The 22,841-nt window shown below is 42.3% G+C and overlaps 5 protein-coding genes across 5 annotated transcripts; 1 reads left to right on the plus strand and 4 right to left on the minus strand.

Moving 5' to 3' along the window:
- Nucleotides 1–1,830: 1,830 nt before the first annotated feature.
- F5891DRAFT_1190283 (uncharacterized protein) lies at nt 1,831–3,318 on the minus strand (the record flags this gene model as incomplete). The annotated part of the gene is made up of 9 exons (XM_041367270.1): nt 1,831–2,099; nt 2,154–2,190; nt 2,248–2,301; nt 2,356–2,431; nt 2,486–2,748; nt 2,802–2,867; nt 2,927–3,109; nt 3,166–3,224; nt 3,282–3,318. The coding sequence occupies 9 exons, from the start codon at nt 3,316–3,318 to the stop codon at nt 1,831–1,833; spliced, it is 1,044 nt and encodes a 347-aa protein (XP_041224379.1).
- Nucleotides 3,319–7,345: 4,027 nt separating this feature from the next.
- F5891DRAFT_1190284 (uncharacterized protein) lies at nt 7,346–8,329 on the minus strand (the record flags this gene model as incomplete). The annotated part of the gene is made up of 4 exons (XM_041367271.1): nt 7,346–7,898; nt 7,958–8,060; nt 8,102–8,158; nt 8,215–8,329. The coding sequence occupies 4 exons, from the start codon at nt 8,327–8,329 to the stop codon at nt 7,346–7,348; spliced, it is 828 nt and encodes a 275-aa protein (XP_041224380.1).
- A 2,964-nt stretch (nt 8,330–11,293) lies between these two features.
- On the minus strand, nt 11,294–11,712 carry F5891DRAFT_893188 (uncharacterized protein; the record flags this gene model as incomplete). Its single annotated transcript, XM_041373326.1, has 3 exons — nt 11,294–11,416; nt 11,465–11,569; nt 11,620–11,712. Coding segments are annotated over 3 exons (321 nt in total), but the record flags the coding sequence as incomplete, so codon positions are not given.
- Nucleotides 11,713–14,779: 3,067 nt separating this feature from the next.
- Nucleotides 14,780–15,713, minus strand: F5891DRAFT_1190287 (uncharacterized protein; the record flags this gene model as incomplete). The annotated part of the gene is made up of 6 exons (XM_041367272.1): nt 14,780–14,972; nt 15,023–15,048; nt 15,097–15,162; nt 15,219–15,349; nt 15,405–15,463; nt 15,511–15,713. The coding sequence occupies 6 exons, from the start codon at nt 15,711–15,713 to the stop codon at nt 14,780–14,782; spliced, it is 678 nt and encodes a 225-aa protein (XP_041224382.1).
- A 3,823-nt stretch (nt 15,714–19,536) lies between these two features.
- F5891DRAFT_981479 (uncharacterized protein) lies at nt 19,537–20,857 on the plus strand (the record flags this gene model as incomplete). Its single annotated transcript, XM_041377109.1, has 7 exons — nt 19,537–19,650; nt 19,771–19,846; nt 19,883–19,905; nt 19,969–20,034; nt 20,311–20,380; nt 20,421–20,530; nt 20,582–20,857. The coding sequence occupies 7 exons, from the start codon at nt 19,537–19,539 to the stop codon at nt 20,855–20,857; spliced, it is 735 nt and encodes a 244-aa protein (XP_041224383.1).
- Between the last annotated feature and the right edge of the window lie 1,984 nt (nt 20,858–22,841).

The raw sequence follows: 22,841 nt of genomic DNA on the forward strand, positions 1-22,841 counted from the left end.
AATATTTTATAGCACCCTCGGCCCACCGGTCTATTTGATATCTCTTTCGTCGGCCCACCCGTATATGTAATACATTCCACGTCGGCCCACCTGTATATGTAATACACCCTACGTCAGCCCACCCGTCTATGTAATATTCCCCTACCTCGGCCCACCCATATATGTAATACACCCACGTCGGCCCGCCCGTCTATATAACAATATTTGCCTTACATCTCTCTTCAGCCCAGCTGTCTATAATATCCTACTCTACATATTACCCAGATGGGCCCACCCATCTCCATGAATGATCATATTCCCCCGGCCCATCCGTCAACATTAAGGATATATATATCATTGGCATACATGGGCCCACCCGTCTCCATCGGAAATAATATGAGTCCCGGCCCATCCGTCATCATCGAGAATATACACAACATGGGCCCATGATCAGCTGGCCCGTCTCATACGGGATATTATGGAGGTCGGGTGGCCCGTATAATACGGAATTTGTCACTGAAGGGGCTCATCTACCAGTGCAGACTTCGAGTGACCAAAAGATTGAGAATGCTACTTACAATGGTTGGTTGCATGATCATTTTGTTAGCTCAGTCATTGCATTTGCAGCTGATGGTCAGTTCTCTTCATTATTCTGAGTTTGTCTCCACTCATCCAATAACACAGGAAATATAATTCAATGTCGACTCAATGCTCCAGGAAGCTGGCACGATTCATGTGTTGCACAGCCCATTTACGAGAAACTTTGTATGGAGACACCATCAGGATATTACCTCGTGGCAGACACTGCCTTCCCTCGCGGAACTGACCAGATTGCTGGTCGGATTAAAGCCCCAATCAAGGCAGGTCAGCGCCTCCCAGCAAATGCAAACAAGAGGGAGAACCTGCTAGCCTTCAACCGACAGCTCTTATCATTTCGCCAGACTGCTGAATGGGGCATGCGCACACTTCAAGGTTCATTTGGACGTCTTCGTATCCCTCTTGATATCAACCATGCTGAGCAGCGAAGAGACCTGCTCAAGGCATGTGTCCGTCTGAACAATTTTCGTGCTCAGAAGGTTGGGATCAGTCAAATTTGTTCAGTATACATGCCCATCTGGGTTCAAAACAAGCAGGAGGAGGTATGGGACCATTTTGAAAGTATGTTGTTCTCTGAACAGCGTCGAAATGACAGAGTTGCACAATTCCATCATCTGTGACAAGTGGTACTGAATGAGGATTTAATTTTGTAGACCAATACAACATTTGTAGCTAATCTATCTCCTTCGAATTTGAGCTATTCTTGATGGCCTCAACATTGAATGAACCATCAGATTCCCTACCATGACTAGGGGATATAACAATGGATGATGGTGTGAATGAGACATCGAACCATGTGGAGGATGTACCAGGGGTGGCTGAAGGACGAGGTGTAGCAGATGTGCGAGGGGTCATTGGCAGGTGACGTGTTGCTCGAGGAATGATAGCACCAGTGTAACGGCCCGCACACGAGTCTTCAACAATATCATGTCGCGAGGCAATATCATGGTCATCATAATCAAAGTCATCTCCAGCATCATCAGGTGTGACCCAGATAGTGGAGCGGCCTCCATCCCTATAGATTGTCTCACGATGAACATGTTCTTGCTGCTGGTGTCCAGTGCGAGTCATAAACTTGGCCATTTCAAGCTGCATCTCGAGACGGTCAGCACGACATTCACTGTTTGAACGATCTCATTCAACTTGTGCAAGCTGGCCATGAAGCTTATTAATAGTTGCATGTGCATCACGCAAATGAGTGGTCAAAGATAAGACCTGCATAGACTGAATGGCACATGCAGAGCGCTCTTCATCTCAGACACCCTGAAGGCGAGGATCAAGTGATGCAGAAATGGTTGTGAGAAGGTCAACTCCTGCACTGCATGATGTATGAGGAGGACGAGAAATAGTAGGGGATGCTGCACGGTGAGCCGTGGGGCCAAGACGAGGCTCATGGACCTCTAGCTTGATCTGGGTTGGTTTCGTTTTTGGAAGTACTACTAAGGCCATTGTGTCTTCATCATCGTCTGAGATTTCGACTACTTCATCAGCAAGTTCTTCATCATTAAGATCACGGGTGCCAGCTTTCTCATTGATCAAGCTATCAATATAGTGTGCTCAGTCAATATAGGGAGGACATTCTGCATCTCCCATCGGCTTAATGGTTCGAATGAACTTTGAATGATAAATCAGATGAACGAACAGTCAAATAATGTCCAAAGAAAGACTTACTTGCTTGAATTTGAGTTCAAGAGATTTTGATGAGTGAGCTGGACGGTCATTTTCCTGTGCCTACTGTGCAAAAGCTGCTTCGACAGAATTTCAACTCTTTGCACCCACAGGTAGACACAATTCACAGGCATCAAGGAGGGCATCAATATCATCTTCATTATAATTGGGTGCTCCTTGTTGACGGCTGCATTTTTTGGATGAGTCAGATGCAGTAGGAGGTGCAGATGGGGCCTTTCACTTTCGATTGACTAGTTGGGCACTGTCCACGACATGTGCCTTGCCTTTGCCTTTGGTAGTTGGGATAGTGGTGCTCATGTGACAGCTCCCTGCAACCCTCTTGGCTGGCTTCGCAACATCACCAAGGAAAGTGGACAGAGGTGGAAATTCGTCCTTGTCATCCTCGTGTTCATAGTCAATTAATGAGGGATCGATTTGCTGCATCTGCCCTGTAACAGTGGGCTTCGACGAAGGAGGGAGAGGGGGTGGATATGTGAATTGATTCTGTATTGCAGCAAATCAGTTTGTTTCAAAGAGATTGAGACTTGGAGATGTACCTGACCTAAACCCCGGTGGGTCATGTGAGATTCAAAGCCACCAAAGGTAGCACTAAAGCCTGGAAGCTGTCGAGTGAAGAACAGGATGAGTGCATTGATTGAAATCAACAGAAATGAGCACATACCTGGTTATCATTGGGATGGTCTGGGCCCATATTCAAAGGTTGTGTGAAAATGTTGTCTGTAGGAGTGAGTTGAGGTGGTGGGTGATAGACACGCATAGCGCGAGGATAGTTACTAGAGTCGGAGAAGGTCAGACGTGCGATGAACTTTATAGTCGTCAAGAGAATGAGACTGGAAGCGGTGCCCTGGAATATATGGTTCATCAACGAAAATTTTCCATTCATATGCAACAGGAACTTACCTGAGTGACTTTTGGGCAGTAGATATAACAGTCGACGTACATTCTGCCTTGAAAATGAGCTGAAAATGAATTATTGTCAATGTGCGTACAATGATCTATGGAAGTGTCAGTCATACCAACATCGTTGTGGTGTTTGAAAGCAATTTGGAACATGTTTAGAACATGATTTGAATCTAGAAAGGGGGTCCTGCCCCCCCTTCTAGATATGAATCTAGAACTGGGTCAGTTTGATATGTGGACTTACAAAATACTGATGTTTGACAGTGGCACTTTGGCATGAGATGTTTAGAACTGATATTTAGATTTAGAACGATGTTCTAAACATTGCGGGAAGTCATCCAATGACATGGCTGACATCAGTTGAGTTGAGTTTTTGAGAAAACCATTCATGAGACAATTGTCAAGATGTGTTTTCATGGAAAATAAAATTTATCATTGACAGGTTTCAAACCTGCACATTCCAAGAGAAACAGATTTTGACTCCACTGATTACTTGACCATTTCATCTTTAGCAGGTTTTGAACTCACACAGACAGATTTGGATTCTGTTGTATTGACTGCTTGGCTAAAACCAGTGAGATGCACTTCCAATGAACTCATTCAGAAGTGAACCCCCAAGGAATAGTATGGGTCACCATGATTGATTCTTTTATTCTACTCTTATTGCAAAAGACATCAAACTTCTTCTGGGGCTCTTAACTTTAAGATCTGTTTATCTAGCAATTGCTCTGAAAAAGTGCTGATGGCAGACCACCATGGTAGGCCAATGATGTTTATGATGTTTTGGAATTAACAACTGGGTCATGAGTGACAACCAATACTAATGGAAGGATCACATATGATTGGACTTACAGCTATTTGCAAAAACATTTGTCTATGAGCAGATATCAAGACATGTTCTAATACAAAAAATGTGTCACTCAATAGATTTTGAATCTATTCCAGCAATGACATGGCTAACATCAGTTGAGATGTATTTTCATAGAAAATAAATTTCATCATTGGCAGGTTTCAAACCCATGCATTTCAAGAGAACCAGATTTTGACTCTGGTGATTACTTGACAATTTCATCTTTAGCAGATTTTGCACTCATGCAGACAGATTTAGATTCTGTTGTATTGACTGCTTGGCTAAGACCAGTTAGATGTGCTTCCAATGGATCCATTCACAAGTGAATCATAAAGTCAGTTCTTTCAATAGCATGGAGGATCACATATGATGATTGGACTTAAGGGGGATATTAGAAATTAATGTTAGAGCTGACAAAATGCAGAAAAATGTACACTAAGAATTCACCTCTGAATAGATTCATCAGGAGTGCATCTAACTGGTCTTAGCCAAGCAGCTGATATAACAGAATCCAAATCTGTCTGCATGGGTGCAAAACCTGCTGAAGATGAAATTGTCAAATGGTCACCAAAGTCAAAATCTGTTTCTCTTGAAATGTGTGGGTTTGAAACCTGCCAATGATGAGATTCATTTTCTATGAAAACACATCTTGATATTGTCTCATGAATGATTTTCTCAAAAACTCATCTCAACTGATGTTAGCCATGTCATTGCTGGAATAGACTCAAAATATGTTTCCATTGGGCTATCAGCCACCACTTCATTCCCATGCACGCACCTGCTGCTTTCCTGCACTTTGCATCGGCCGCTAAGCAGCACCTTTGGCGCTCATTTCTAGACCTTTGCTGCACTAGCTTCCCCTTTAGGGTCAAACACACTTGTTCTGCAAGTATAGCAGACTAGGTGTTGGACAACCTACAACATAAAGATATTGGTTTGGAGCCTATAGCACCACACTGAGTTGTAAACCTACAATTAGTGTTACCGCAGTTCGGCTAGCAGCAAACTGGTTTCAGCTTTTACGAGTTATGTCATATCTTGGTTCAGTTTTCACAACCAAACCACACCAAAACTGGTTAAGCTTGGTTAAACTGCAGCTAGCCATACACCAGTTAATTATATAATCAATTTCTATACTAATACTGTATATGAATCTACACTATGCACAGACTAACTGCTCATAGGCAGCATACAAACTAATGCAAAGTAAGGAGATGAACTATGTAAGTGCAGAAGTATTTACTATTGAAGCAAGGCGGGCACTGCAGCAGGGAGACACCTCATACACTTGTGGTGCTTTATGCTTGAATTGTTGCAATTGTCGGCTGGAATTTCCAAAAATATAGTTAGTCATCGAAAGGATCAAGGTAGCATGGTAGAAAACTTACATGCATAATTCCACATCCCTCAATACAATTCCCGTGTCCATAGCATGACCTGGTTGATACATTTTCGATTGAGTCTTATCTGATGATGTACACTTTACATTGGACAAAGGGAGACGAAGCTCTTGAATGAGTGTTCAGAGGTAGTCGTAGTCTGGCTTGGCGTGGAATGTGAGGCATTGCAGGTAGTCGAGCATCTGGTGAAATTGGTCAGGAACCCTGCAAAACAATTCATCCATATTGAGTTCCATGTCAAGAATTGTGCTACTCGTAACTCCATGGCGTATCCATGGGAGAGAATCACGGAGAAGGTATATTGATAAATATACAAGCAACTCGAGATTGTTGTGTCATCCTAAGGTGATGCCAAGATAGCTGTTGATGGCGGTGAAGGCAGGGGTGCCAATAAAGGAATGTGCATTGCCATGCATGATGTGAATATGTGTGTTTGGATCTCTATACTGTTTAGAGAGGCTAAAATCCACAAGGTAGATGATATGGGCGCTGTTTCCGGCACCAACCAATACATTTCTGGGCTTCACGTCTCCATGAATGAAGTTGCAACTGTGGATGTCCTGAAGATGAAAAATCTGGATAGCATATATCAGTTATGATGTGCATGAAGGTATCATTCGACAGACATACCAATTGATCCGCAACTGATACAACAGTATTGAGGCTGAAGGAGCATTCACAGGAATTAAACACTTCCTCTAGAGAAAGGCCAAGATAATCTAGGACAAGAGTATTGTATCCAGCTTCTTGTCCAAACTAATGCACCCTAGGAATGCCATGTATGCCAGCAAGCCGGCAGAGAACATGATACTCTTGTTCTAAGACAGAGGGAACAATGCTTTCAGGTTCAATTTTTACTGCAACATCTTGGTCATATATAAGATCGCGTGTACAATAAACCTCACCTTTGCTAGAGTCAGATCTGACACGCAATGGTCAAAGTGGAATTAACATACTATATGAACCTGATCCAACTTTATCCTTCAGACTATACCTCCCATCAATGCGAACCAACATCATAATATAAATATGCAGTTAAATTAGAATATAACATGAAAATAAGAAAACAGGATTTGTGATTTAGTTGTGTTAAAAGTGGATTCCATGCATGTTCAACGTTCAACTTTGGTCATTGGCTTATGTAAATATCAATAATATTGCAAATCACCTCGTTCTTACAATATGTAGATAGATGTAGTATCTGAGTTACATTCAGCAGCATAGCCAGCCCAACACATCACATACTGGTACAGTAAAAACTACATAGAACAGAGTACACTGATAGAAGCTGGGTCTACAAGCATTGTAGACAACAAGTCAACAACGAGGATCAGTGTCTCACAACTTGCAACTAAGGTCCAAGTATAAACAAAGATGTTGACAGTAATATCATGATGCATGAACTTAACACAAGCACTCTGGAGTCCTGGCCTATCCATCACTCTTAATCCTCTTGCTAGAGCCCTGTATCTCAGGCTCAGTGACCTCATCCCCTGGGCGCTTAAATCTGTCATGCCAGTTACAGTACCGGTCGTATCCATCCCGCAGAGCCCCCTTGCGAGCATATTGTATGATAAGATCGCAGTTGAAGACCAGACTTGGAGGGGTCCATCCATGAATGGTGCTGTTAGTTGATCAGGGATTGAGAAGTGGTCACACTGAAGATGGGACTTGGAATATACCTGAAATCCGCTTCTTCATGCTTACAGTACTGCTGCACATAGCTAACAATTTTGTCGTGTACTAGCTTCATTGCTCCCTCGAACACTAAATTGAGATGAGAAATCTGAGTTGAGGAGGTGGCATCCATCATTAGATGAATTGTCTATTTGGTTCAGTGTTGGTTTGACTAGAATTTAATTCAAAGTGGTTAGGCTTACTGCACATGCATAACATGGACTGTTGCTGGATGCAGTTACATTGAGGAAAATTATCTGTACAGTTCACGGATCCAAGTTTTGATCATGATAATCAAGGGGTGGACCCATGGATGCTTCAATGAGAACTCAATAGCCCCTGAGGCTGGGTTACCCAAAGCCTCCTGCCAGTCATCAAACTCCACCACATCTTGTGCTGTCATCAATGCTGCCTCTGACAAATTATTTGGTTCATCATAGGGCATGGATTCGTGGACTTCAATGTTGGTGAGAACTTGAACTGTCTTATACCTCTTCGCATAAAGCTGCATCTTTGACATGACTTCTTCATCTGTCTCTGAAGAACTGACCTCCAATACCCACAGCGGCATATCCTCAGCCGGCCCCTGGATCTCGAGAAGAAGGTCAGGTATGCCAACTGTCTTACCCTTCACAGTGATCTTGGTTGATGAATGTATAGGGAAAATGAGGGGCCATGATCTCTTGATGGGCATGGATTCAATTGCACGGCAGATACACATGTGCATTGGGGGGAGAAAACTACTGTGAACGCGCGAGGACAGTTCTGAAATAAGGAAGCATTTAAGATCTGGGAGGTATACTGGCCTGAGGATAAGCATCAGTAACAAGTTAATGCTAACCACTTGTATGAAAGTATTACCTACTTGCAAATAAGCTTATCGGTTTCTGCAATCTCGCTCATCACATAATCATAATCGTCTTCAGAGACATCCAAGAATCTCTGTAACACAATGGGTCGAGTCCATGCTAGCTTCATCAATTGAGAATCTTTATCAAATCAATCTGACTCTCTGTGTCGTCGTCATCAATGATTGTAAGGGCAGCGATAATATGCTTGCACAGATCTGTTGTGAATTGTAATGCTTAGATATGATCATACAAAAGGCAGCTGGAAACTCACAATCTTTACTGGTGAGTGCCAGTCTGTCCAGATCAAGCAGAGTTGGACTAGAGTCGCCAGATAGTACAGATGGAATAGCCTCAAATTTAGAGTACAAAAGTTCATCCACTGACATGGAACCTGCTGCAGTAGGTCTCCATGTAGTATCATTTGAAGGGTGATCAGGTGCAGAGTGTCTTTTACTGATAGGCTGAGGTCAGTGAGATTTATTGAATTGCTGAATATGAGGGGGGAGGGGGGGGGGTGCCGTGCATGAGTATGACTGCGGAAAGCAATACTCGCAGGAGAAGAATGTCGTCCTGACTTCCAGATATTAGGATCAGGCATTATTCATCCACTTGGCCTTTGTGGTTGTTTGAAGGTTTTTGTAGGTGGACATGAGAATGAAATGATGCACTTACCAATCCATCATGATAATTAGTCAGCAGTGCTGTGTTCAATCATCCACTTGAGTGCAAAGACACGACATATGCACGATCAATAGATGTTGGGTCAATATACAGTAGCTCAAAAAAGTGTCCTAATGTTTATGCATTTTCAAGTAATTTGGCAATGGAAAGCCAGGACTCAATGATAACAAAGAAGTATAGGGACACGTCTGGAAGCCCTATATCATGGCTCGAATTTGAGATATTTATCGTGAGAATCCAACCATATATGGGCAAGATATGGTAATTTCAAAGACATGACTTATTCAGACACTTTTTGACTTTATATTTAACCAAGACTATTCTATAATTCTAGTACTTGGTGTTACCCCCTTTGGCTTTAATAACTACTGCAATCCTCCTAGGCATACTTTCTATCAATTTCTGACACTCCTCTTTAGCAATCTTTTCCCACTCTGCTGCAACTCTCTCCCATAGTTCAAATAGCCCCTTTGGAGGATCTTGATAGGCAGCAAGTAGTCTTTTGAGTAATTCCCAGAGATGTTCAATGGGATTCAGATCTGGAGACTGTGCTGGCCATGATAGAACATTGATATCATGGTCTTCAAACCATTTTGTGGCCAGTTTTGAGGTGTGCTTGGGGTCATTATCTTGTTGAAAGATGATGTCTTCTTCATCAATCCCTGACTCCTGCATGCTTTTGAGTAGACACTCCTCTAGAATGGAGATGTACTGCTCTGCATTCATCCTTCCTTCTACCTCACAAAGAATTCCCACACCATTTCATCCCATACAACCCCATACTATTATGTTTCCTCCTCCAAACTTCAGTGTACCCTTGACTTCTTTTTCTCCTAATGGTTCTCCTGCCTTTTTCTACACATATTCCTGGCCATCTGACCTCATTCTATTGATTTTTGTTTTATCTGACCAAATAACCTTCTTCCAGTCTTCCACAGTCCAATATTGGTGCTTTAAAGCAAAGGTTAGCCTTCTCTTCCTATGAGCTACAGAGAGAAGAGGTTTTTTCTTCTTGGTTACAGCCTTGAGATTGGCTGCCTTGAGGGTGTTTCTAACAGTTTGGGTTGAGACAGGAGTGGAGATGATGGAATTGATGAACTTGGTAGCTTGAGTAGCATTTGAAGCCTTGCCAGATAGAATTTGGTGAACAATAGCTCTTTTGTTCTGTGGAGTAAGCTTGGAGGGACATCCCATTTTATGATTTTCCTTCTCTGGCATGTGTTTTTTTATGACTGTAGCAATAGTGGACTTGCCAAGACCAGTTTTGGAGGCAATTTGCCTAGTAGATAAACCAGAGGTGCAGAGAACAAAGATATTATCTTTTTGAGCAGAGGAGATGGGTTTCATGATGATTATGTTGAATGTCATAATCTTATGTGGGTTTATATATTCAAATGATATTAAAATCAGACCATATCAGTATTATGACACCACTTTAATTAAGAATATGATGTGTGAATGGTCTGATTTTGTAATTTTAATGAAAAGTCAAAAAGTGTCCAAATGAGTCATGTATTTGAAATTACCATATCTTGCCCATATATGGTCGGATTCTCACGATGAATATCTCAAATTCAAGCCAGGATATAGGGCTTCTAGACGTGTTCCTATATCACTTTGTTATCATTGAGTCCTGGCTTACCATTGCCAAATTACTTGAAATTGCATAAACATTCAGACACTTTTTTGAGCCACTGTACAAATATAAGGTCAAGTAACAAGGCTAACAAGTAAAGACTTCAACCGCATCTTCAATTCCGTCACCCTCTTCCTTCATGATCATGCTGAGGATGTTGTCTGGGAGGGAATGCTCAGCGGGTGTCTTCTCCTGAATGTTAGATATATCAGGTTCATCAGGTTCATCATCAAGAAGAAGTTTCTGAGATGTAATCCACCTGTGCATAAAATTGAGGCTTTCTTTCTTGAGGTAAAACTTGAGCATTTGCAGTGCCTCCATGAGAGTTGGACTGATGTGATTGCACTTCTTTGTGTCTGTCTCTGCACTAGAAGAAAAAACATGTTCACATGGAACAGCAGATGCTTAAATTGGTAAATAGTCCATTGTGATCTGGAATATGGTCAGGTACTCTGTCCTCTTCATCTGGAAATGAGAGGTTAACAAGCATACATACAGATTGAACATGAAAGTGTACAGTACCTCTCAGAACTGAAGAGGATCCAAGCCATCCTCAAAGAGATCGCTGTTGATGTATGAGTGGTACTCATCTTGAACCGTTCAAGGTCCGCTTTTTGGTTGGTCTCTCAACCCTAAGTCTGTAATCCCATACTGCATCACAAGGGCATTAATTGAATGGATGCCATGTGAGGGGCCCGCCTGTCGTTCCGAGATTTGAGGTAGCTTTGTCTTGTAATAGTGCTTCATCTAGAAAATTTGTAAATTAGTGATATGCTAGATGAGGATTCTAATATCCTACAAGGTCGATGATTTTGTCTTCTGCATCCTTGATCCACATGTCATCCCACCAATTTTTAATCCAACTTGTTCATATTTATGGGTCAACAACTGCGTAATACAGGCAATGAGGGGTCAGCAGTTTATGGCACATGAAATAAGCGAACTCACACATTGCAATAACATAAGCGTGCGTCCTATCCATATGAGCATAATACTTTGTCGCCCATTCTAGGCCAATATCAATGTGAGGTTTCAGGCGAGGTGTTTTTTTGGCCAGCCTCTCCCATGCTGTCATGAACAGCTCAAAGTTTGGTATAGTACTGCCTAGCTTGGGAAGGCTCTCACTAGACATAGTCTGTTGAACCACATGAGGTACCTGTGTAGAGTAAATCAACCAACTCGTACACTAGAACAGGATGCATACTCCCAGAATTTCCTCAAAGTCCTTGAGAACAAACCATTCCATGGTATTTATCTTGCATTTCACAACATCTGGTTGATCCGAGGAAGAAAGAAAGAAATCTACAGCCTGCCATGATTCATCAATAATGGGCTCATTGTGATTCTAGAAAAACCTACTGGATGCATCTCCCGCAAATGATTAATCATGAAATATACTGAATCCCATCGGGTCTCAACATCCCATAGAAGCTGCAACTCTGGAACTTTGATAGGCTTGCCCTGGGATCGAAATAGCTCGCCAGAGTTACAAGACTTGATGATATGCATGAATTCATTGCACCGCAGGCTAGATGCACAGATAACTTTGACAATCTTGCGACCATGCACAATCGGCTGGCACCTGAGAGCATCCAGATAGCCTTCCTTGTCCACAGTGTTGTCATGTAAAAACACATCTTCGAAAGCTATTACAAGCTCGTCAGGATCAACCTTCATGAATGCATCGAGGACATGCTTGACACAGATGTTGATGATATGAGGAAAACACATAATCCTACGATTCTCCATGTCAAACTTGATGTCATGTTCCTTCAATATGCACTCAAGCTCCTCCATCATTGTGGTGTTATTCTCTGCATTGTCGAGAATGAAGTGTCCTATCTGGAAAGTATCAATATTAATCTTTGTGAGCACGATGTAGAGACTGATATCTCTGTGGCCTTGCAGAGGCTATATATGCGACCTGTCTCAGAGTACAGTTTGATGCACAACTTGTGCCAATACCTTTCCAATCATTCCCTATGCGGAGCGAAACTCTCCCACACCAAGCGCCAAGTGCGCACTACCTTCCCATGCATCGGCCGCCCCAAGCGCAGCATTCTTGCGCGCGCATTAGGCGCGCTTTCCCGCACTCGAAGCACCCTATGTCGCACATCCATCCATTGTCCAAACTAACCTCACTGGTACGTGTTCATATCATTTTCTCCATATCAGACCATATTCTATTTTAATGATTGCTCAATTCTCATGTCATGGACCCTTATTACATACCTTACCTACTCGCTTCAGCTCCGCTTCAGGGGCACATTTTTAGACATATATAAGCGCCTGTAGTTCATATTTTAGAGGATCGAATCATATAGAAGCTCCCTGCACCTCACTATCAGTGTAAAGCTCATCTGTCACATGCCATAGTCAGTATCTATTGGCAATAAGAACATCCTTAACGTCTATTACAAACCTCTGCTTGTAAACCCACCTTGCGCTTTTCCCACACTTCGCGCCGCTCAAGCGCTACCTTCCCGCGCATCGGCCGCCCTAAGCGCTTCGTTCTCGCGCTCGCACCTCACATGCTTTCCCGCGCTCTATGTCGGCCGACGAACAGCACCCTTTGCACCAACCCCTAGATCTCTGCTGTACTTGCTTCCCCTTTAGGGTCGAACACACTTGTCACCACAAGCATAGCAGCTTAGGCAAGCAGACCCAACACATAGTTCAGAATACCACCATCTGGATAGTTGTTTCTACAACGACATCCGTAATTTGTTGATGAAGGTTGAGCATGTACTTTGGCAGTGATGCCTGCCCGATCAAGCAGGTAAATGATATATCATGCAAGGGATGCACCTGTGTGACTAAAGCAAATACGGTGAAATGCAAGCAATGCTGCCTTGAGCTCCAAGCCACCTGTCTTCTCCATTTCAGCTATCCAATGTGCCATCAAGGCAAGATAAGATTTACGAGCGTCATCAGACCAAATGTCAGCAGTGAATGAGATGTTCCCAAGGGCATTCTAGACGCAGATGAGTAATAGTGTATTCATAGATCAATAGTACATACCGCTAAGTCTTTCTTCAGCATTGCAAAATAGTCTTACCAAGCCTTAATGATCAGCTCTCACATCCTGGTGCAGTGAGGTATATCTTGTTGTCGGAGATCTTCACGGAGCAGGAGAAGAAGGCATCTGAACTCAACATGTTCAACAATGTTAATGGCCTATTCAATATAATTGGTCAGTAAGACAGAATGTGTCAGCCAACACCACTTACCTGGTTGTCCACGACAATGAATGACAGAAGGAATTGATGAAAAGCTGCTATTGAGAATTCAGGTATTCCATCTCGGTCCCCATGCTTAGGTACTGCTGCTCCAGTGGGATGGATTTCGAGGTTAGTTATATCACCTCCCTTCTTGACAACAGACTTCAACTCCTCGAGCGTGTATCCTAGAGATAAAGCTCGATTGACTTCTTTCACAAGAATTGGCCACAAGTTTTCGAGGGCTCTGAGTAAATACTCTAGCAAGTGCCATTTGAAAATATGCACACGTAGCCACAAAGTTCCTGTAAAGGGTAAATAATTAAAGTTACGCCTTGATTTTTTCATGGGACCATATAGAGCATCCCATGTAGCAGGATCTTTTGCACATGCATCCCTGGTAAAAAGTCTGGTAAGCAATGAGCAACAAAATCATTTCACAGGGGGCTTACCTGCAGTGCGTACATACAGAATTTTCCTCTTTTGCCCGATAGAAGAAATAATTGATATCATCGGTCAACAAAGGCTGTGATTGACTAGTGTGACTGATCAGATCAAGAAGAGGGTCAAGTGCCTCAGAAGAATCTGTGAAGTGGTCATGGGCTCTAGTGTGAATGCGCAGTACACTTGCATCTTCATCTTCGGTACCAGAGACATTGGTGATATTGAATTCCTCGCCGGATGTATCTTCTGTTGGGTCAGTATAAGTACATGTGCGTGTGTACAACCACATTTGGCTGGTACTAGAGCAGGAGCAGGAGCAGGAGCAGGAGCAGGAGCAGGAGGGGCTGGAAGTGTAGGTGCAGCAGTGGGTGCAGGCATAGTAGGCCCAGCTCAATGGTGATTCCTGGCATTTGCTACAGGAGCATTGTCAACATTTTGAGCAGTCGACAGTGCGCGTTTTCGTGACTGTGCGACCATGGTGAGAGTAGCTGAGGCTGAGAGTGACCCTGGGAGAGCAGTAAAACCACGTACCACATTATCTACCTAGAAGACAGTACCTCATGTCACATAACATATCTCGCATACATGACTTGAGTCAGACTGAGCAGCTGTAAGTCTGATGTCTGCTTTACGTCGTGACATTGACTGTTACGCCATGAGGCAGTTTAATCCACTTATAGTAGTCGATTAAGTTATCAGTCATTGTTTTGTTCATACACAGCAATGTTTGTCAATATGTTCAGCAAGATAGAATACATGATATTGGAAACCAATTCCATGCAAGTATGCAATGCAGGTGGAACAAGAAGAAGCAAAGACTTTAATGAGAGCTAATGATCAGTATCTACCCTAAGCCATCAATCTCTCCTGGGCCTCGTATGAGACCCACCCTGTATCTCGGGCTCGAGAAGCTCGTCTGCACGGCGCTTGAGACCATTATGCCATTGACAGTACCATTCATACCCGTCCCTCAGCATGGCCTTATAAATGGACTCCAGAATCAATTCCCAGTCGAGGATGGGACCCGAAGGGGTCCAGTTATGCATGACACTGTTAACATATTAGAATAGAGAACTGATCACATAAACAATAAGACGTACTCGAGATCTGCGTCCTCGTACTTCCACTGGTGTCACACATAAGCAATGATTTTATCTCGCATCAGCTTCATTACGTCCCCCAGAACTGAATTGAGATGAGTAATAGGGATGGAAGCACTATCCGCCAATGGACAAATTGTCTGTGAATTCAGCTCAGTTTGGATAGAACTAGATGAAAGGAGCTGGTAGAACTTACTGCACATGTGTAATATGGACTGTTGCTGTGTGCAGTTACATTGAGGGAGAATTCTCTGTTCGGTTTATGGATCCAAGTTTTGATCATGATGATCAAGGGGTGTACCCATGGATGTGTTGCCAATGAGTTAACTGTTCCAACAGCCGTGTTATCTGAAGTGTCTCGCCAATCATCATACTCCATTACTTGTCATCTTTTCATCTTCAATGCTATCTCCGATGAAAACTTCGGTTTGATGTGGGGCACTGTCTCGTGAACATCAATATTGGTAAGAACTTGAACCTTTGCACACTTGTTCCCATAACACTGCAATCTTGTCAACACATCAGCCTGAGTCTGCGAACAACTGATCTTCATAATCCAAAATTCTTCATCCTGCCCCAGTCCCTGGATCTCGAGAAGAAAGTCGGGTGTTCCTAGTGTCTTCCCCTTGATGGTGACTTTAGCTGATGCATGCATAGGCAAGAGGATGCCCCAGAGCCTCTTGATGGGCATGGTGTCTATCATGCAGCTGATGCACGCGTGCATTGGGGGCAGAAAACTATTGTGCATGCGTGAAGGCAGTTTGGAAACAAGGAAGCATTTAAGATCTGGGACATATGTGATCAGTAGTTTGAGTGTGTAAAAGTGTGTAAAATATTGTCTACTTGCAAATGACTTTTGCAATTGTGTTCATCACATGATCATGATCATCTTCAGATACTAATTGAAATCAGTAGAAGGTGACTGTAGAGTGATAGTTAGAAGGAAACTACAAGCCAGTGTAGAAACTACAATACAGCGAGGCACAAACAAGGCTCCAGACTGTATCTATAAATGTTGTAAGGTCCCACATTGCCTAGTCTGCTATACTTATGACAACAAGTGTGTTCGACCCTAAAGGGGAAGTGAGTGCAGCAAAGATCTAGAAGTATGCGCTAAAGTGAAGCATGAGAAAGCGCAGGTGCGTACAAGGCATGAAGGCGCGGGAATGCACGCGCGTGATGCATGAAGCGCAGGAAAGTGCACGCAGGTATGCAGAAATGAGAGAGACTAAGCTTAAGTGATGATATAATGTAAGACAAGAGATGTGAGAGTGCAAGATGTAAAAGAATAGATTTCTACTATGTTCTGCTAGGTAGATAGTGGGTGGAAGTTCAGTGGGAAGTCAAGTAAGTCCTCATAGTATGTACTGCTGGCGCTTATATAGTGCGCCTAAGCACTGTCATGTGGAGCCAAAGCGCTACCGAGTAAGGTATGTAAAGATATATATGAGTGAGAGTCCATGATAAAAATAAAGGTGGAACAATATGCTAATAAGAGAAATGGAAATATACGCACTAGAGGGCTTGGTGGACAGTGGATGGATGCTTCTGGATGGCTGGCGCTATAGGGCGCTCAAGCATGGGAACGCGCGTGCATATACATTGTGAAGCGCGGGAATGGTGCGCAAGAAAGCTGCACCTCATATAGGAATAGCTGTGGATAGCACACAGAGTGGTGCTGCAAGTTCATGCTGTATACTCCTTGGTGAAAACTGCCATATCAGGCCATGAGAGGCATGAGTCTCTACACCAGGGTTGAGTATCTTTTCGACAATACTAGACTGGGTTTGCCAAAAATCATTGCACACTTCTGCAGACGTTAAGCAAAATATAGAATTGAGCTTGCCAGAGTAGTACCATAAGACCAAGGCATTCTCAGAGCCCTGTCTACAGTGTAAAGATTGTGTGCTATAGTGTGTGCAATGAAATAGTCAATTTTGATGTTTGAAAGGTAGTTTGAACTTGGTTTGAACTGGTTTCAAACCACAGTTAGATCACGTGATAGCCAATATTTGTCATATGGTTTAGTTTACAAAAGTTCAGCTATAGCCAGTGTCCAAATTTGGTTAGAAACCAGCTAAGACCAAAACTCCGGCAACACTACCTATAATGGAATGGCTTCACTCTCCTACTAGTAAACCCACTCCTTGTTACACACTCAAATAGATCTGTTATGCGGAGCCCTAAGAGGGGCGTCGTCTGCTAACGTTCGTGACGTAACCGGAAGGGTCCGGTGTAGTGACTGAGACTGGCGACGACGAGTCGGCAGATATCAGAGACGCGCGTGTCACGTGACTTCTAAGATGGATGTCTTCAAAGTCACTGACATTCTCAAAGTAAGGACAGTCTTGTCCGAACGATGAGTAGTCGATCGAGGTAGACTTAGGCGTGATGAGCATCTAAGAAAAGATACTAGAGACTGAAGCTGAGGGGGCTTCAGAGGGAAGTATGTTCGAGGGAAGATTGAGTAGATTCAAGTTAGGGAATCTAGTACAGAGTGACTGACTACTTATACTAAGTGGAAAGGGTTAAGGGCAAGGCTACCGTACTGTAGGTAAGGGCAAAGGGGAAACGGAAAGGGTATAGGTATGCTGGTAGCAGAGCCTGATTAGTGATGTGAGGTCGAATGCGGAATGAGACCGAGAAACATTGGAACGAGCCAACGGTAAATGATACAATGCGCAGCATGCATGAGTCAGAGGAAAGATAAGACAAGATAAGGAAAGCCACATTGGTGGCACGAGTCAGAACGAGTCATAGCCCGAAGGCACGTGCGCATGTTGGTGTGATAGGAGGGGGATGAGGGATGCGAACGGTCCCGAGGATCCGGTCAACGGATAGTCGGTAGAGAAGTACGAGCCGGAGGCATACGAAAGCGAGGACGAAGGGGAAAAATGATAGGGGGGCCATGTAGCCGATGTTACTTGTAACACTCCTGGCCCATTGACTCTCAAAATACCAGCAAGGAATAGACCATTCTCACTAACCCTGCAGTTTAAAATTATATCTTCAACACCTGCTGATTTTATAAATTCTCACAAATGGAAAGCTAACAATTCTGCACCTTCTGATCCAACACCAACAGCATCAACCTACTCAAAAGGGCAAGCTGGCACCAATGCAAAGTCAAAGAAGACCACACTGTTGCCAAGCCTCTAGCAATCACATGTGTAAAACAAAATGGGCTTCATTGCATGAGGTCATGTATATCAGTTGAAGATGAGACTGCTGACTCTGACACAGCATCTGAGCTGGTCAAGAAAAAATATAAATGAGGTGATGGTGGTGCAGACATTCTGACGATCTTCAAGCTTGTTGATGATGGTAATCCCTCAGAAGGTTATGTCTGTGAGCCTTGTGTGTAAGTACCAAACTTGTGTTTCATATTCATCAGAGACTCACTTGACTTGTACTAGCAAGCTTCATGATGCCAATCCAAAAAAGCATGGCAAACTACAAAATATCTTCAAAGGCAACAACAATGCTATGTGTACTCACATCCAATGTATGGGTATGTCTCACTACCATCAATATTGTGAGAAGTGCCTGCAGCAAAACATCAACATGGACGAATGATGTGTTCCATAGGAAGAATTGGACTGCTTGGAATGCAAGGCAACCAATATGTAAATCACACACAATTCATTTTGAATTGTCAACTGACATGACTCTTTTTGATAGGCAATACAGCATTCTTGACTTTGCAGAGACTACGAAACCTATAATGAGGCCTAAGTATACAAAGGATGGTCTATGAGAGCAGATTATTCATTTTGTTCTGGAGACTAATCAGGTGCATGAATAAAGACATACTAATTTACCTACATATCAGCACTGACAATATCTGCCTAGGCACTATCAATTGTTGACCATAAGTCGTTTTGTGAACTCCTTGCTTACAGCAGTCAGAACAAAACGAAAGATACTGAAATCCCACATTGGATCAAAATCACCACCTGTGTTCTCAAATGTGCAGATGAAATTCAAAGGGATCTTTCCAAGGAATTACAGGAATCTCCTAGCCATGTTTCACTTACTTTTGATGGGTGGACATCAAAGATCATGGCATCATACCTTGCTGTAACAGGGCATTGGATGACAAGAGAATGGCAGCTGTGTTCTGAATTGTTATCATTCTCAGAGGTTTTGAGTATTTATACTGGTGAGAATCTTGGCAAGAAATTATATGATGTTTTGAGTGTGACATCTTCGAGAAGGTTTTGATTTGAGTTTTATACTATGCTGTATGTTGCTAATTCATGTCATGGTGCATATCAGATACAGAACATTACAGCTAACAATGTCTCTGTAAATGACAAAAGTTTGTGTGTCTTAGGCAAGACATTGATGGACAAGTCACATAACTTTAATGCAACAGCCTAGCGTTCACAGTTCATACTATCAAATCTCATGATTGTTTTTACTAAGTTGTGATAGCTGCTTCTCACATGCTGTGGCCCTTGCTAAAGGCACATTTTTGACAAAGTTATCTCAAGAAAATAACTTTGGTAGGAATGGATGAAGGTCCCATGATCCCACCAATTAATCCCAGTGCTGAAGATGAAGACATGGAAGACAGAATTGAGGCCCTTATCCAAAAGACTGATACTGCATATGCATCAGAACAGGTAAAATTAGTTTCAAGACTTCTGCTGAAGGTTTGAGGATTCATTGCAAAAGGTATCTTGCCCACTCTATTGAGGCCTGCTATTCATCATTGAATTTTACTGTCATGGCAGGTTTGATAGTCCCCACAAGCCAAGGACTACTTCAAGAAGTGCTGTGAAGATGCACTTGATCAAGAACTCAAACTTCTTCCATACTGTAAGACTCAATGAGGCTCATGGAATGGTATTATAGCTCAAATACTAGTACTCAAGAAAGTAAGCCAGACTTATTTCATTTAGCTCTTACATTCATTGTACTCAATTGTTTCAGGCCATTAGGATGTTTATCATACTGCAGATGACTCAGATGATGTACCCAATGTTGACAAAAACCAGCAGAAGTATGTGAGTTATTATATTTCAGACACTGAAGGGGATCTCCTCACTATGATATAAAAGGTGTTAGCAGTATGTATTTTTTTTGTTTCGAATGTTTGGGCTGTGAAGTTGTATTGACATCAATGACATGTATTTTAGGCAGCCACTAATATATAAGAAACCTTTGTGGCTGGATACTATCCAACAGTTTGGCAAAATATTTCACTTTACAAGGACTTTATCATCCAGTGGCAAACATTCTCTAAAGACCCTAAGATGGTAGTACTTTGACATGTGATCCAGGCAGGCATCATGAACCTTGAAAAGTACTATAATAAGACCAATAATTCCCCTGCACACCTTGTTTCTATGTGTTTGTTGAACTGGAAATACCACTTATTGTCACTTTAAAGCTAATGGGTACTTTATCTTAGCTCTCAATCCCTGCATCAAGGATGAATATTTCAATGTCACATGGACCAAAGATGGCCAACAACAAGCCCTTACTGTCATGGAAAAAGTGGTACATGTTGACTTCTATACTTTCAACATCAGATCTAATTATGCCTTTCAGTTTGACAAGTACTGCCAAAGATACTCCAAGGAAACTACTACTAGTATGAATTTACCAACACCAGAACTTGGTATCTCCAAGTCCAGCAATGGTTTTGGTAGTTTGATGAGCAGGGTGACTGAAGGTCAGCGAGCCCACAAAAAACTTGTCACTAAGGATGTCTACACAAAGCTCAAACTGTGTATTGAGGAGCCACTCACCATCAATGACCAATGGATATCTCTAGAGCACCAGGCAGAGCATATCTTCGAGTGGTGGAAGGCCAATGTCATGTGATACCCGATCCTCAGCCATATACATCAGTCCATACCTCTACAGCTAGCCTGCATCATTCACCCTTTGTTCCATCACTCTAATGTCATATCCCATATATCCACACATCTCGTTTGGACCATATCTGATCTGATCTGACGTATAGATATGCTTCCGATCCAATATACAATAAGCTCCTTAATTCATTTCCTATTCATATAACATTAACACAGCCTATTTGGTATTCCTTGTTTCTGGTGTAAAGATACAACAATTGCTGGATACTACATGAAGTAAGTAACTAGAAATATAAAGGTGTTGTAGTGGTCTAGCACAGCCTAGTCTGCTATACTTGCAAGACAACTGTGTTTGACCTGAGTGGTTTTCTATTGGAACAATTCTATAGGTAGTCAGTCGATAAACTGTCAAAAGTCCAATGTGGGTACAACAATTCAGATGGTGTATTTGAACAATGTGTTGGGTCTTGCAGAACCTAGCTGCTATTTGACCCTAAAGGATTTTTGGACCAGGTTCAAGGCTCAGAGAGGAAGAAATATGATAGAAACTTGCTGATCTCTCAGACTCATAGTAAAACTGGTGAAAATATTATTTTATTATGTAAGCTAAGATGCAAACATAACTATAGGTAAAACAGTCTCTGCAAGGCTAGCCAGGAATCATTCTCTACACCGAGTGCGAGAAACAATATCCAAAGATAATATTACGATGTCTGACGCCAAAGTGTCAGGTCTGATGTTTTTGGGTTTAGCAGGTTAGCAGATTTCAGATTCAGGTTCTGTGGATTTCAGGAAATGATGATAGCGAACATCAGAAAAGCGAGTGGTATGCGGGTTATCAATAGTGACAGGTGTTTCAGATAGAAAGAGTGGTGATATTTCGCAATATCAACTAAGAACTACGGAATATTGGGTTTTACCCCAAAGTGTCAGGAAAACAGCCCCCAACTACTTAGATAATGAATGTGCTATGTGGAAACCAATATATATAAGTATGTAGAAATACGACACCCTATAGGTGAAAGTAGCAGCCGAAGAATTTTGGGTCCAATGTACATGTAAATAAACACAAGGTGCTATGGACTATGGGAAAACATGTAATAGTGCTGGCTACAATGTGAGTAATGTGCAAAATAATCAACTATGCACCTAGTGGGGCTAGCAAGACAGGACAGGACACAGATAGGACAAGTGTGCAGGACAATATTGGGTCTGATGCGGCTGAAATGCCGGGTCCACTAGTCAAAGTGTTGGGTTTGGACAGAAAGAGGACAAGTGATTGAGCTGAAGGTGCACACACTGATGCACAACAAAAGTGCCTATGCTAGTAAGTGTGCACTGAATGAAATACAATACAGGTCACACTGTGCTATAGAAGTGCATAGAATGATGTGAAAATAGACCTCTATGGAGAAACAAATTTTTACTTTGGTGATAGCTTGACTAAGGCCAATGAAGATCAATGTCTGAGATACTGTCTATAAGCAAATATTTAAGGCATGTTTTTATGAAAAAAATGCAACATTCAACAGGTTTTAAACCTGTTGTACTCCAACAGAAAGAGATGTCTATTATGTCAGGATGACCACTTGGCTAAATACAACTCTGATGAGCTTGTAAGCAAATAGACCATAAGCATATGTCAAGGTGTGGTTTTATTAAAAAAATGAATTTTATCATTGGCAGGTTTCAAACCTGCACAGTCCAAAAGAAACATATTTTAACTCTAATAATCACTAGAAATTTCATCTTTAGTGGGTTTTGAACCCACACACATGAGTTTAAAACAGGTTTGAATTCTGTTGCAGCAACTACTTGACTAACACCAGTTAGATGCATCTTTAAAGAGACTATTAAGAAGTGAATCTGCAAGGCAAGTCTACCATTCCCTGTTACTCATGATATTTTCCCTCAGCTAAATAGATGAATTGAATACAGAATGTAATATAGCACTCTCAAAAAGTGAGAGGAGAGCAATAAGATGATGAAAG

The sequence above is a fragment of the Suillus fuscotomentosus genome (genome assembly GCF_016647785.1).
Source record: "Suillus fuscotomentosus strain FC203 chromosome Unknown F5891scaffold_36, whole genome shotgun sequence".
Taxonomy (NCBI): domain Eukaryota; kingdom Fungi; phylum Basidiomycota; class Agaricomycetes; order Boletales; family Suillaceae; genus Suillus; species Suillus fuscotomentosus.